The sequence below is a fragment of the Neoarius graeffei genome, chromosome 3 (genome assembly GCF_027579695.1).
Source record: "Neoarius graeffei isolate fNeoGra1 chromosome 3, fNeoGra1.pri, whole genome shotgun sequence".
NCBI lineage: Eukaryota > Metazoa > Chordata > Actinopteri > Siluriformes > Ariidae > Neoarius > Neoarius graeffei.
This window is the reverse complement of record NC_083571.1, coordinates 95,704,857-95,716,836: the sequence shown is the minus strand read 5'-3', so window position 1 is coordinate 95,716,836 and position 11,980 is coordinate 95,704,857. Positions and strand designations below refer to the sequence as shown.

The 11,980-nt window shown below is 42.3% G+C and overlaps 1 protein-coding gene across 1 annotated transcript; it reads left to right on the top strand.

Moving 5' to 3' along the window:
- Nucleotides 1-7,895: 7,895 nt before the first annotated feature.
- On the top strand, nucleotides 7,896-11,563 carry LOC132883740 (creatine kinase B-type). The gene is made up of 8 exons (XM_060917693.1): nucleotides 7,896-8,006; nucleotides 8,977-9,181; nucleotides 9,787-9,941; nucleotides 10,033-10,165; nucleotides 10,279-10,450; nucleotides 10,624-10,747; nucleotides 10,827-11,016; nucleotides 11,160-11,563. Exons 2-8 carry the CDS (start codon nucleotides 8,989-8,991, stop codon nucleotides 11,336-11,338), a joined length of 1,146 nt encoding a protein of 381 aa, XP_060773676.1. The 5' UTR covers nucleotides 7,896-8,006; nucleotides 8,977-8,988; the 3' UTR covers nucleotides 11,339-11,563.
- Nucleotides 11,564-11,980: the final 417 nt, after the last annotated feature.

Genomic DNA, 11,980 nt, shown 5'->3' with positions numbered 1-11,980 from the left:
TTCAGGGAAGACCTTGCATTTTCCAACACGACAATGCCAAACCACACACTGCATCAATTACAGCAGCATGGCTGTGTAGAAGAAGGGTCCGGGTACTGAACTGGCCAGCCTGCAGTCCAGATCTTTCACCCATAGAAAACATTTGGCGCATCATAAAACGGAAGATACGACAAAAAAGACCTAAGACAGTTGAGCAACTAGAATCCTACATTAGACAAGAATGAGTTAACATTCCTATCCCTAAACTTGAGCAACTTGTCTCCTCAGTCCCCAGACGTTTACAGACTGTTGTAAAGAGAAAAGGGGATGTCTCACAGTGGTAAACATGGCCTTGTCCCAACTTTTTTGAGATGTGTTGTTGTCATGAAATTTAAAATCACCTAATTTTTCTCTTTAAATGATACATTTTCTCAGTTTAAACATTTGATATGTCATCTATGTTCTATTCTGAATAAAATATGGAATTTTGAAACTTCCACATCATTGCATTCCATTTTTATTTACAATTTGTACTTTGTCCCAACTTTTTTGGAATCGGGGTTGTAATTGCCAGGTGCTTTCAACAAAACAATAAACCAAAAGTTATTTCAAATGACCCATATCTAGAGTCAAGAATGCATTCTGTAAAAGAAAATACAGAAGCTTCTTTCAATAATAGTCAAAGACAGCTTTTCTAAACACACCCACCTGCTTAAGTAGCTCACTGTCATGGCACCAACAGTCCATCAAACAAATTAGACAAGGAAGGACATGGCTGTCAGAAATAACACTATTCTGCTGTCATGGTCTCCACGTCAAAAAATAAATAAATAAAATCTTTTGTTTCCGCTTCACTAAATGGGTCTGTGCCTTCCTCAGCCCAGGAATCCTTGATGATTCCTACTCAAGAACACCCTTAAAGGGACTAAGCAACTTTTTTTTTTTCATTGGTCACTGTAGGTCTGAGGTACCATAACGGAGTTTGAGAGCTCATTCACAGCAAAGTTAGCTATGGTGTGAACACTTATCCACCATTTTACCAAAGCACTCCTAAAACATCCATTATCTAGATGTGCCAGATTTGCTTTATTCATTCATCTTCAGGAACCACTCTATGCTGATCAGGGCCGCGGTGGGTCCAGAGCCTATTCTGGTACAAGGTAGGAATACAGCCCATCACGGGACCACACACACCTCTAGCAGTACTCTAGAGTAGCCAATCCACCATCTTTGGGAGGAGGAATGAAACCAGAGACTACAGAGGAAACCCATGGGGAGAATATGCACAAAAATGCCACAAAAAGACAGTAACCAGAGTCAAACCAAAAACCCTGGTTACTTGCTGCTCCACCATGCCACCTATGTTTTCTATATTATGTATAAATGATGGGCGGCACGGTGGTGTAGTGGTTAGCGCTGTCGCCTCACAGCAAGAAGGTCCTGGGTTCGAGCCCCGGGGCCGGCGAGGGCCTTTCTGTGTGGAGTTTGCATGTTCTCCCCGTGTCCGCGTGGGTTTCCTCCGGGTGCTCCGGTTTCCCCCACAGTCCAAAGACATGCAGGTTAGGTTAACTGGTGACTCTAAATTGACCGTAGGTGTGAATGTGGGTGTGAATGGTTGTCTGTGTCTATGTGTCAGCCCTGTGATGACCTGGCGACTTGTCCAGGGTGTACCCTGCCTTTCGCCCGTAGTCAGCTGGGATAGGCTCCAGCTTGCCTGCGACCCTGTAGAAGGATAAAGAGGCTAGAGATGAGATGAGATGTATAAATGATGTCACTTTCTGCAATGAACACACCATGTTAATATCAGATGATAAAAATACTCTCTCTGGATCCTTTCTGCATTCAGCAGAATTCACTCTAGTCCACATGTTATCGGCCTTTTAGATATAAACTCGCTATCTATGGTGTTTTGTTCAATACTTAGTGGTGTTTGAAAGTTTGTGAACCCTTTAGAATTTTCTATATTTCTGCATAAATATGACCTAAAACATCATCAGATTTTCACACAAGTCCTAAAAGTAGATCAAGAGAACCCAGTTAAACAAATGAGACAAAAATATTATACTTGGTCATTTATTTATTGAGGAAAATGATCCAATATTACATATCTGTGAGTGGCAAAAGTATGTGAACCTTTGCTTTCAGTATCTGGTGTGACCCCCTTGTGCAGCAATAACTGCAACTAAACGTTTCCGGTAGCTGTTGATCAGTCCTGCACACCGGCTTGGAAGAATTTTAGCCAGTTCCTCCGTACAGAACAGCTTCAACTCTGGGATGTTGGTGGGTTTCCTCACATGAACTGCTCGCTTCAGGTCCTTCCACAACATTTCGATTGGATTAAGGTCAGGACTTTGACTTGGCCATTCCAAAACATTAACTTTATTCTTCTTTAACCATTCTTTGGTAGAACGACTTGTGTGCTTAGTGTTGTTGTCTTGCTGCATGACCCACCTTCTCTTGAGATTCAGGTCATGGACAGATGTCCTGACGTTTTCCTTTAGAATTCGCTGGTATAATTCAGAATTCATTGCTCCATCAATGATGGCAAGCCGTCCTGGTCCAGATGCAGTAAAACAGGCCCAAACCATGATACTACCACCACCATGTTTCACAGATGTGATAAGGTTCTTATGCTGGAATGCAGTGCTTTCCTTTCTCCAAACATAACGCTTCTCATTTAAACCAAAAAGTTCTAGTTTGGTCTCATCCGTCCACAAAACATTTTTCCAATAACCTTCTGGCTTGTCCACATGATCATTAGCAAACTGCAGATGAGCAGCAATGTTCTTTTTGGAGAGCAGTGGCTTTCTTCTTGCAACCCTGCAATGCACACCATTGTTGTTCAGTATTCTCCTGATGGTGGACTCAAGAACATTAACCAATGTTAGAGAGGCCTTCAGTTGCTTATAAGTTACCCTGGGGTCCTTTGTGACCTCGCCGACTATTACATGCCTTGCTCTTGGAGTGATCTTTGTTGGTCGACCACTCCTGAGGAGGGTAATAATGGTCTTGAATTTCCTCCATTTGTACACAATCTGTCTGACTGTGGATTGGTGGAGTCCAAACTCTTTAGGGATGGTTTTGTAACCTTTTCCAGCCTGATGAGCATCAACAACGCTTTTCCTGAGGTCCTCAGAAATCTCCTTTGTTTGTGCCATGATACACTTCCACAAACATGTTGTGAAGATCAGACTTTGATAGATCCCTGTTCTTTAAATAAAACAGGGTGCCCACTCACACCTGATTGTCATCCCATTGATTGAAAACACCTGACTCTAATTTCTCCTTCAAATTAACTGCTAATCCTAGAGGTTCACATACTTTTGCCACTCACAGATATGTAATATTGGATGATTTTCCTCAATAAATAAAAGACCAAGTATAATATTTTTGTCTCATTTCTTTAACTGGGTTCTTTTTATTTACTTTTAGGACTTGTGTGAAAATCTGATAATGTTTTAGGTCATATTTATGCAGAAATATAGAATTCTAAAGGGTTCACAAACTTTCAAGCACCATTGTAGCAGTGAATGTACTGTTACCAGGTCACATTATGCTATATTAACAGCATAGTCAATAGTAATGGCAAAAAAAAGTGATATTGCAGCAACAATAATGAAAAGGTATAAGAATAATTAAGTGACCAGAACAGTGCAGAACAATGGGAGTGCCTGCTTGTAATGTAGTAGAGTCAACCACTCCTGGAAAGGATAGCAATGGTCTTGAATCCCCCTCAATTTGTACAAAATCTGTCTAACTACCGTACGGATCAGTGGAGTCCAAACTCTTTGGAGATGGTTTTGTAACCTTTTTCAGCCCGATGAGCATCAACAACTCTCTCAGAAGTCTCCTTCAACCATACCATTATATCCTTCTACAAACGTGTGTTGTGAAGATTAGATTATGATAGAGCCCTGTTCTTTAAATAAAACAGGACCCCCAGACACAACTGATTGCCATACCATTGTTTGAAAACATCTAAGTCTAATTTCACCTTCAAATTAACTGCTTTTCCTCAAGGTTCACATACTTTTGCCACCCACTGATTATGTAACATTGGATCATCTCATCTCATCTCATCATCTGTAGCCGCTTTATCCTGTTCTACAGGGTCGCAGGCAAGCTGGAGCCTATCCCAGCTGACTACGGGCGAAAGGCGGGGTACACCCTGGACAAGTCGCCAGGTCATCACAGGGCTGACACATAGACACAGACAACCATTCACACTCACATTCACACCTACGGTCAATTTAGAGTCACCAGTTAACCTAACCTGCATGTCTTTGGACCGTGGGGGAAACCGGAGCACCCGGAGGAAACCCACGCGGACACGGGGAGAACATGCAAACTCCGCACAGAAAGGCCCTCGCCGGCAACGGGGCTCGAACCCGGACCTTCTTGCTGTGAGGCGACAGCGCTAACCACTACACCACCGTGCCGCCTAACATTGGATCATTTTCCTTAATATATAAATGACCATGTATAATATTTTTATTAGTATTATTAAGTATTAGTTTTCAGGTCAACAACTGCCACTAGGAATTCTCATCAGAGCAAACTTACTGTTAACCCTGCACAACCACACTCTCCCTCAAGGCAGCTGACTCAGGTTCTAAAAATGAAGCTAATTGATGCCTACAAAGCAGAGGAGATAAGAAAGATATCAAAGTGTTTCCAGATCGCAAGTTTCATGTTAATTTTCCAAATATCATTAATAAATGACAGTTAAGGGAACTGTGGTTAGATCTGGAAGACCAAGGACAGTCAGATATAATTGCTTGTATGCCGGCCAGAAAGGCAACATAAAATCACCAAATAACAGCAAGGATGTGCAGGGAGGTTTAGCTGACAGCAGTGGTGGTGCATAGTTCGACTGGGCAGCACTGGTTGCGCAAACTTTCATTACCAGTCAAACCTACACCCACTCATTCATAGGTTTTTCTGCATTTTGACTATTTTCTACATTGTAGAACAATACCGAAGATATCAAAACGACAAAATAACATATTGGACATATACGGAGTTATATGGTAAAGAAAAAACTGTTGAAAAAAATGTTTCACATTTTAGATTCTTCAAAGTAGCCACCATTTCCCTTGATGCTTTGCACACTATTGGCGTTATCTTAACCAGCTTCATGAGGTAGTCACCTGGAATGCTTTTTAATTAACAGGTGTGTCCTCGTCAACAGTTAATTAGTGCAATTTCTTGCCTTCTTAATGTGTTTGAAATCAGACAGTAAACAGTAAATAATAAAAATACAGTAAATAGCCCTATTCCACAACTGTAGTAATCCATATTATGTCAAGAACTGCTAAGTAAAGAGAAACAACAGTCCTTCGTTTACTTTAAGACATGAAGTGTCTTTTAATTAATAAAAATAAAGAAAAATCATTGAATTAGAAGGCGTGTCCAAACTTTTAACTGGTACTGTAGTCTCCATGGAAGAATCATCACAGGAACCTTATCTGTGACCTCATCACAAAAGTCAATGTCTGAAGCATGCAAAACAATATGTAAATAAGCCAGAGGAATTTTGCAAACAAGTGCTGTAAACAGATGAAGTAAAAATTAAACTCTCTGGCCTAATGGTTAGAGAAGCAGCATTGGGACCAAAAGGTTGCTGCTTTGATTCCCTGGACCAGCAAGAATGGCTGAAGTGCCCTTAAGCAAGGCACCTAACCCCCAGCTGCTCCCCAGGCTGCTCTGGGTATGTTGTATGTCGCTCTGGATAATAGCTTCTTCTAAATGCCTGTAATGTACAAACACCAAAGGTACATTTGGAGAAAAAGGAGTGGTATTTGATGAAAAGAACATCTTGGTGTCCAGGGATAGATGTATTATGGTTTGGGGTTGTGTGGCAGCCAGGGACACAGAAAACACTGCATGGTGAGTAAATCTGTGCGTAGACAAGAATACAGTGGTGCTTGAAAGTTTGTGAACCCTTTATAATTTTCTATATTTCTGCATAAATATGACTTAAAACATCATCAGATTTTCACACAAGTCCTTAAAGTAGATAAAGAGAACCCAGCTAAACGAACGAGACAAAAATATTATACTTGGTCATTTATTTATTGAGGAAAATGATCCAGTATTACATATCTGTGAGTGGCAAAAGTATGTGAACCTTTGCTTTCAGTATCTGGTGTGACCCCCTTGTGCAGCAATAACTGCAACTAAACGTTTCCGGTAACTATTGATCAGTCCTGCACACCGGCTTGGAAGAATTTTAGTCCATCCATCTGTACGGAACAGCTTCAACTCTGGGATGTTGGTGGGTTTCCTCACATGAACTGCTCGCTTCAGGTCCTTCCACAATATTTTGACTGGATTAAGGTCAGGACTTTGACTTGGCCATTCCAAAACATTAACTTTATTCTTCTTTAACCATTCTTTGGTAGAATGACTTGTGTGCTTAGGGTCGTTGTCTTGCTGCATGACCCACCTTCTCTTGAGATTCAGTTCAAGGACAGATGTCCTGACATTTTCCTTTAGAATTCGCTGGTATAATTCAGAATTCATTGCTCCATCAATGATGGCAAGTCGTCCTGGTCCAGATGCAGCAAAACAGGCCCAAACCATGATACTACCACCACCATGTTTCACAGATGGGATAAGGTTCTTATGCTGGAATGCAATGCTTCCCTTTCTCCAAACATAATGCTTCTCATTTAAACCAAAAAGTTCTAGTTTGGTCTCATCCGTCCACAAAACATTTTTCCAATAGCCTTCTGGCTTGTCAACGTGATTGCTAGCAAACTGCAGACGAGCAGCAATGTTCTTTTTGGAGAGCAGTGGCTTTCTCCTTGCAATCCTGCCATGCACACCATTGTTGTTCAGTGTTCTCCTGATGGTGGACTCAAGGACATTAACCAATGTGAGAGAGGCCTTCAGTTGCTTATAAGTTACCCTGAGGTCCTTTGTGACCTTGACCAACTATTACACGCCTTGCTCTTGGAGTGATCTTTGTTGGTCGACCACTCCTGGGGAGGATAACAATGGTCTTGAATTTGAATTGGTGGAGTCCAAACTCTTTAGAGATGGTTTTATAACCTTTTCCAGCCTGATGAGCATCAACAACATTTTTCCTGAGGTCCTCGGAAATCTCCTTTGTTTGTGCCATGATACACTTCCACAAACATGTGTTATGAAGATCAGACTTTGATAGATCCCTGTTCTTTAAATAAATCAGGATGCTCACTCACACCTGATTGTCATCCCATTGATTCAAAACTCTAATTTCACCTTCAAACGAACTGCTAATCCTAGAGGTTCACATACTTTTGCCACTCACAGATATGTAATATTGGATCATTTCCCTCAATAAATCAATGACCAAGTATAATATTTTTGTCTCATTTGTTTAACCAGGTTCTCTTTATCTACTTTTAGGACAATCTGATGATGTTTTAGGTCATATTTATGCAGAAAATTCTAAAAGGCTCACAAACTTTCAAGCACCACTGTAAGTAGAAAGATATTAGCAAGCTGTGATCTCTGCCAATGGGGTGTGCAAAGTTTTGCACTTTTAAAGAACCTGTTCTGCTTTTGTAAAGTGGAATAATGCTGATATGATACTCGTCTGGTTCCTGAAACAGTTAATACTCCAGAAGACTAACTGAACATGTGAATGAGATAAACAAACAGGGATCTTGTCACTCCTTCTACATTTATCTCGTGTCAGCAAGATCAGAGTAACTCAAGTCTCCACAGCTGAAGGAACTGCTCATTGTTGTTCTCTTGAAGCAGTGTCTCATTCCACCAAATCCCGCCTATCTGCCTGTCAGTCATCTCCAGGGCGAGATTTCGAGCAGGGGGGGCGGGGGGAAAGTCACGTGATCTTCACGTGAATGGACTCAAATAGCAGCCAATCAGAGCAGAGCACCGGTGCAGTATAAATACTGGTAAAGCTGCTTATTTCTGGAGACCATAATCAGTCTCTGTGCGCCTTTTCCTTTTTGTGGACTAAAGGAAACGGTTTCATTTTTTCCCTCCCTCCCCCAGCAAAGAAAATCGGCTAAAAGGTAGGGTGGGTGTTTTCCTTTTCTGCAGCAGGATAGTGCAGTGACTATGTTGTGAATGTAACAGCTTGATGTTTAGGTGAATATCTTTTAAGATCAATGTTTTGGGGCTGTGAGCATCTCTGCATTGCTGAATCCATCTGGTGCGCAATGTTTATGCGCTCTTAAGTTGGAAAAGCCATAAACTGTGACTCCATCATAATAATTTGCAGCTTTGTTCTGCTATTCAAAAGAATAAGCACGGAGATATTCTAGACTAGACTAGTAGCTCTGTTCTCAAGAACATCAGAGAAACCGCAAGGTCGTTACTGTAACACCTACAAGGTCTGAGGGTTTAGGACACTGCGCAATTACGCACTTTGCGCCCAAGACGCGTGATTTTTATCCTGTTTTATTTACATCCACCCCGAGTTTGCATGCAATTTATGATTTTGATGATCTACAGGCTGCTTAGATGCCATCACATTTTGCATTGCAGTGAGCCATAGCAAAGCAAACTGGAGGAAACCTCCAAGGGTATTGAGCGCAGCGCTGCGGAATCCCGGTTTAGACTGCGCGTTTTGAGTTCGAGGACTGAATTCCTGCACCGCTGCGGGAAAGGGGCGCTTTAGTGGCGTGACGTCACAACTAATGCGGCTGAAGGGGTTAGAACCAGCACACCTTTAAAAAAAAAAAGGAACCAGCACACCTTTTGTCATTGTTCAGAGTAATGAAACTGGTTTAGTAGTCCTAAGTGCTTTGATGAAACAAAATAAATAGGTGAGATAGGGCTAGATACAAATCCCTTCACAATAAATTGTGCAATATGAGAAGGCAACTGCGAATGTACATGAGTTCTTAGCAGCTGAGATGTTTCATTGCAAAAGAATCCGGTAGTGCAGGTAGATGCATGCACTCAGGCTTCGTCCTTGAAGGCTCTGGTTTACCATTTGGGTCTTGGATGTCTAGTTGCTTTTCTCCTCATTTTCTTCAGCTCTGAGCAACCATGCCTTTTGGAAATACCCACAACAAATGGAAGATGAACTACACGGCTGAGCAGGAGTACCCCGACCTCAGCCAGCACAACAACCACATGGCCAAGGTGCTGACTCCAGAGATATACGCAAACCTGCGGGGCAAGGAAACCCCTAGTGGCTTCACACTGGATGACGTCATCCAGACTGGGGTTGATAACCCAGGTAAGAGCCTTCTACTTTCTTTTTGAAGGTCATCCTTCTGGTGTCCTCCATTTTTAGTTGTTGGCTGGACCACACTTTTTTGTTAAAGCTCTCAAAATACCTGGACCAAATGAGTAGGAACTTCAATCACCTGTTTTGAGACATGACCTGGGTTCAGTAAAAACCCAGGAAGAGCTTGCTGCTCGTTACACTGTCCGTTGAGAACTGGTTTGACCTGCTGCTGTCCTTGTGTCAAAGCACTAACTTTCTTGGATGGTATTCTCTAGCTCAAATGACTCACTTGTGTGTGCGTGTGCAGATGAATGTCTGGCTATGTGCAGTAAATGCAAACCACTGGCTTCCTGTGTGGGTTTCTTGTCCCTCCTTAAAGTCTCAACTGTCAAGTTCAGTTGCCTAGCACAAACTGCAAACATGAATGTGTGCATGCAAGAGTTATAGGTTTCCTGCCACCATTCCAGTTTGTGTAGACACACAGGTTTGAGTTTGTTCTACTGGATCCATCATCCATGAAGCCTGATCTTGCTGTAGCTTTAGTAACCAAATGGTTAGCTGTGACTTAAGACAGACTTGCTATATTTTATCAATCCCTCCTCCCTTCTTTCTAGGCCATCCGTTCATCATGACTGTGGGTTGTGTTGCTGGTGATGAGGAGACATATGATGTGTTTAAAGAGCTTCTGGACCCAGTCATCCAAGACCGCCATGGAGGCTACAAGCCCACAGACAAACACAAGACTGACCTGAACCCAGCCAACCTTCAGGTATGTGTAGTGCCTGTACACTTGTGCCTGTATTTAACTTGTTTTGTAACTTTAGATTGGACTGTAAGAGCATTTAATCATTGTCTCATAGGGTGGTGATGACCTTGACCCCAACTATGTCTTGAGCTCCAGAGTAAGAACTGGCCGGAGCATCCGTGGCTTTTCCCTGCCCCCTCACTGCAGCCGTGGTGAGAGGCGTGCCATTGAAAATCTGGCTGTTGAAGGTCTGTATGACTTCCGAATAACCCATTACTTTCCAGCTTGCGCTGTTTGTGATCCATTATTTATGGAATGAAATGTGACATGGTACCTTAGGCAGCTCTGTTGTACTCTACAGGTTTAGGTTCCCTTGCGGGTGAATTCAAAGGAAAATATTATGCCCTGAAGAACATGACAGAGGAGGAGCAGCAGCAGCTGATTGATGATCACTTCCTGTTTGACAAACCAGTGTCCCCACTGCTGTTGGCCTCTGGGATGGCACGTGATTGGCCTGATGCCAGAGGAATCTGGTAACTGTTTGTTTCCTTGGCATTGAACGAAATTGGTTATAAAATTCAGTGATCTTATTAATATTGGTCCAACATTAACTTCTTGAAGTCCAGTTAATTGGCTGGATTGAATATGCTCGGTTCTAAACACATTGGTCATTGTTTTCCTTCCTATGCCCACTTTATGCTTTAAGGCACAATGATGACAAGACCTTCCTGGTCTGGGTGAATGAGGAAGACCACCTCCGTGTCATCTCCATGCAGAAGGGTGGCAACATGAAGGAAGTCTTCACTCGTTTCTGCACAGGGCTCACAAAGGTTGGTGCAACTAAAGATGCAGATGCAATGTGGATAAACCTGTTGTAAATTAAAATGTGGTGTTTCACTTGCCATGTAGATCGAATCTCTGTTCAAAGAGAAGGGCCACGAGTTCATGTGGAATGAGCACCTGGGCTACGTACTCACCTGCCCTTCTAACCTGGGGACAGGGCTGCGTGGTGGTGTCCATGTTAAACTTCCAAACCTCAGCAAGCATGAGAAATTTGGCGAGGTCCTCAAGAAGCTGAGGCTTCAGAAACGTGGAACAGGTACAATATACAACCTGCAGCTAATAGCAAAGTGATTTCTCTTGAATGTAAACTGTACGCTTCAAGTTTAAGGACTTCTAACTGAATTGCTAGACTCCCTTCCTTGTGATTCTGTGCTAACAATCCTATTTTCCCTTGTCTAGGTGGAGTAGATACTGCTGCAGTGGGTGGTGTCTTTGACATTTCCAATGCTGACCGGCTGGGCTTCTCTGAGGTGGAGCTGGTACAGATGGTTGTAGATGGTGTCAAGCTTCTCATTGATATGGAGAAGCGTTTGGAAGCTGGCCAGTCAATTGATGACCTGATGCCTGAACAGAAGTGAACACTGCTTTAGGACCCAACCATGATCCCAAATTGACTCCTCCTGCCTTCAGCAGCTTTCCTTTCCTCCAAACCAGTAATGTTAACCACATCAAGGAGCTCACTTTGCCCATGTTAGTGGCACTAAAGTTAGACGAGCCTTCTATCAGTCCTAAGGATTTTGTACCTCGAGCGTCTTGAGGATGGCTCTATAACTCCTGAAATAAAGTCTCTTTGGCCCATGGAATTGGTTGTGGTGTCTTCCCTGTACGACGGTAAAACATGGGTACTGTAAAAGTGTACTTGTCTTCCAGATAAATCTGAGTATGACCGTTTTCAAGATGAGTCATGTTGTGTATCTAAAGATCTGAGTGCTGTAAGAATTGCTGTCATTTTTGGCATCTGGCCATTCCTTCATGGACTTCACACCAGTGTAACTTTTATGATCCAGACAAGATTATGACTGCCACAATGTGAGTTTAGTCATTTATTCATTGATCAACTATACTGTGCTATTAACCAGCATTATACATACTGAAACATGCTTCAATTATTCTAATGAATTGGGACTTGTTTAATTTCAGTTCAGTAATAATTAGGCAACATAATTCAAGGAGTTATTGATGATTTTTCTTGCCTGCTTCCAGTCCAAGAACCCCAACGA

Bases quoted from the DNA above. Each gene is read 5' to 3' on its own strand.
- LOC132883740 (XM_060917693.1), top strand. From the start codon at position 8,989: ATGCCTTTTGGAAATACCCACAACAAATGGAAGATGAACTACACGGCT. The intron at 10,748-10,826 runs GTTGGTGCAACT...CTTGCCATGTAG, and splicing joins TCTGCACAGGGCTCACAAAG to ATCGAATCTCTGTTCAAAGA. The intron at 11,017-11,159 runs GTACAATATACA...TCCCTTGTCTAG, and splicing joins GCTTCAGAAACGTGGAACAG to GTGGAGTAGATACTGCTGCA.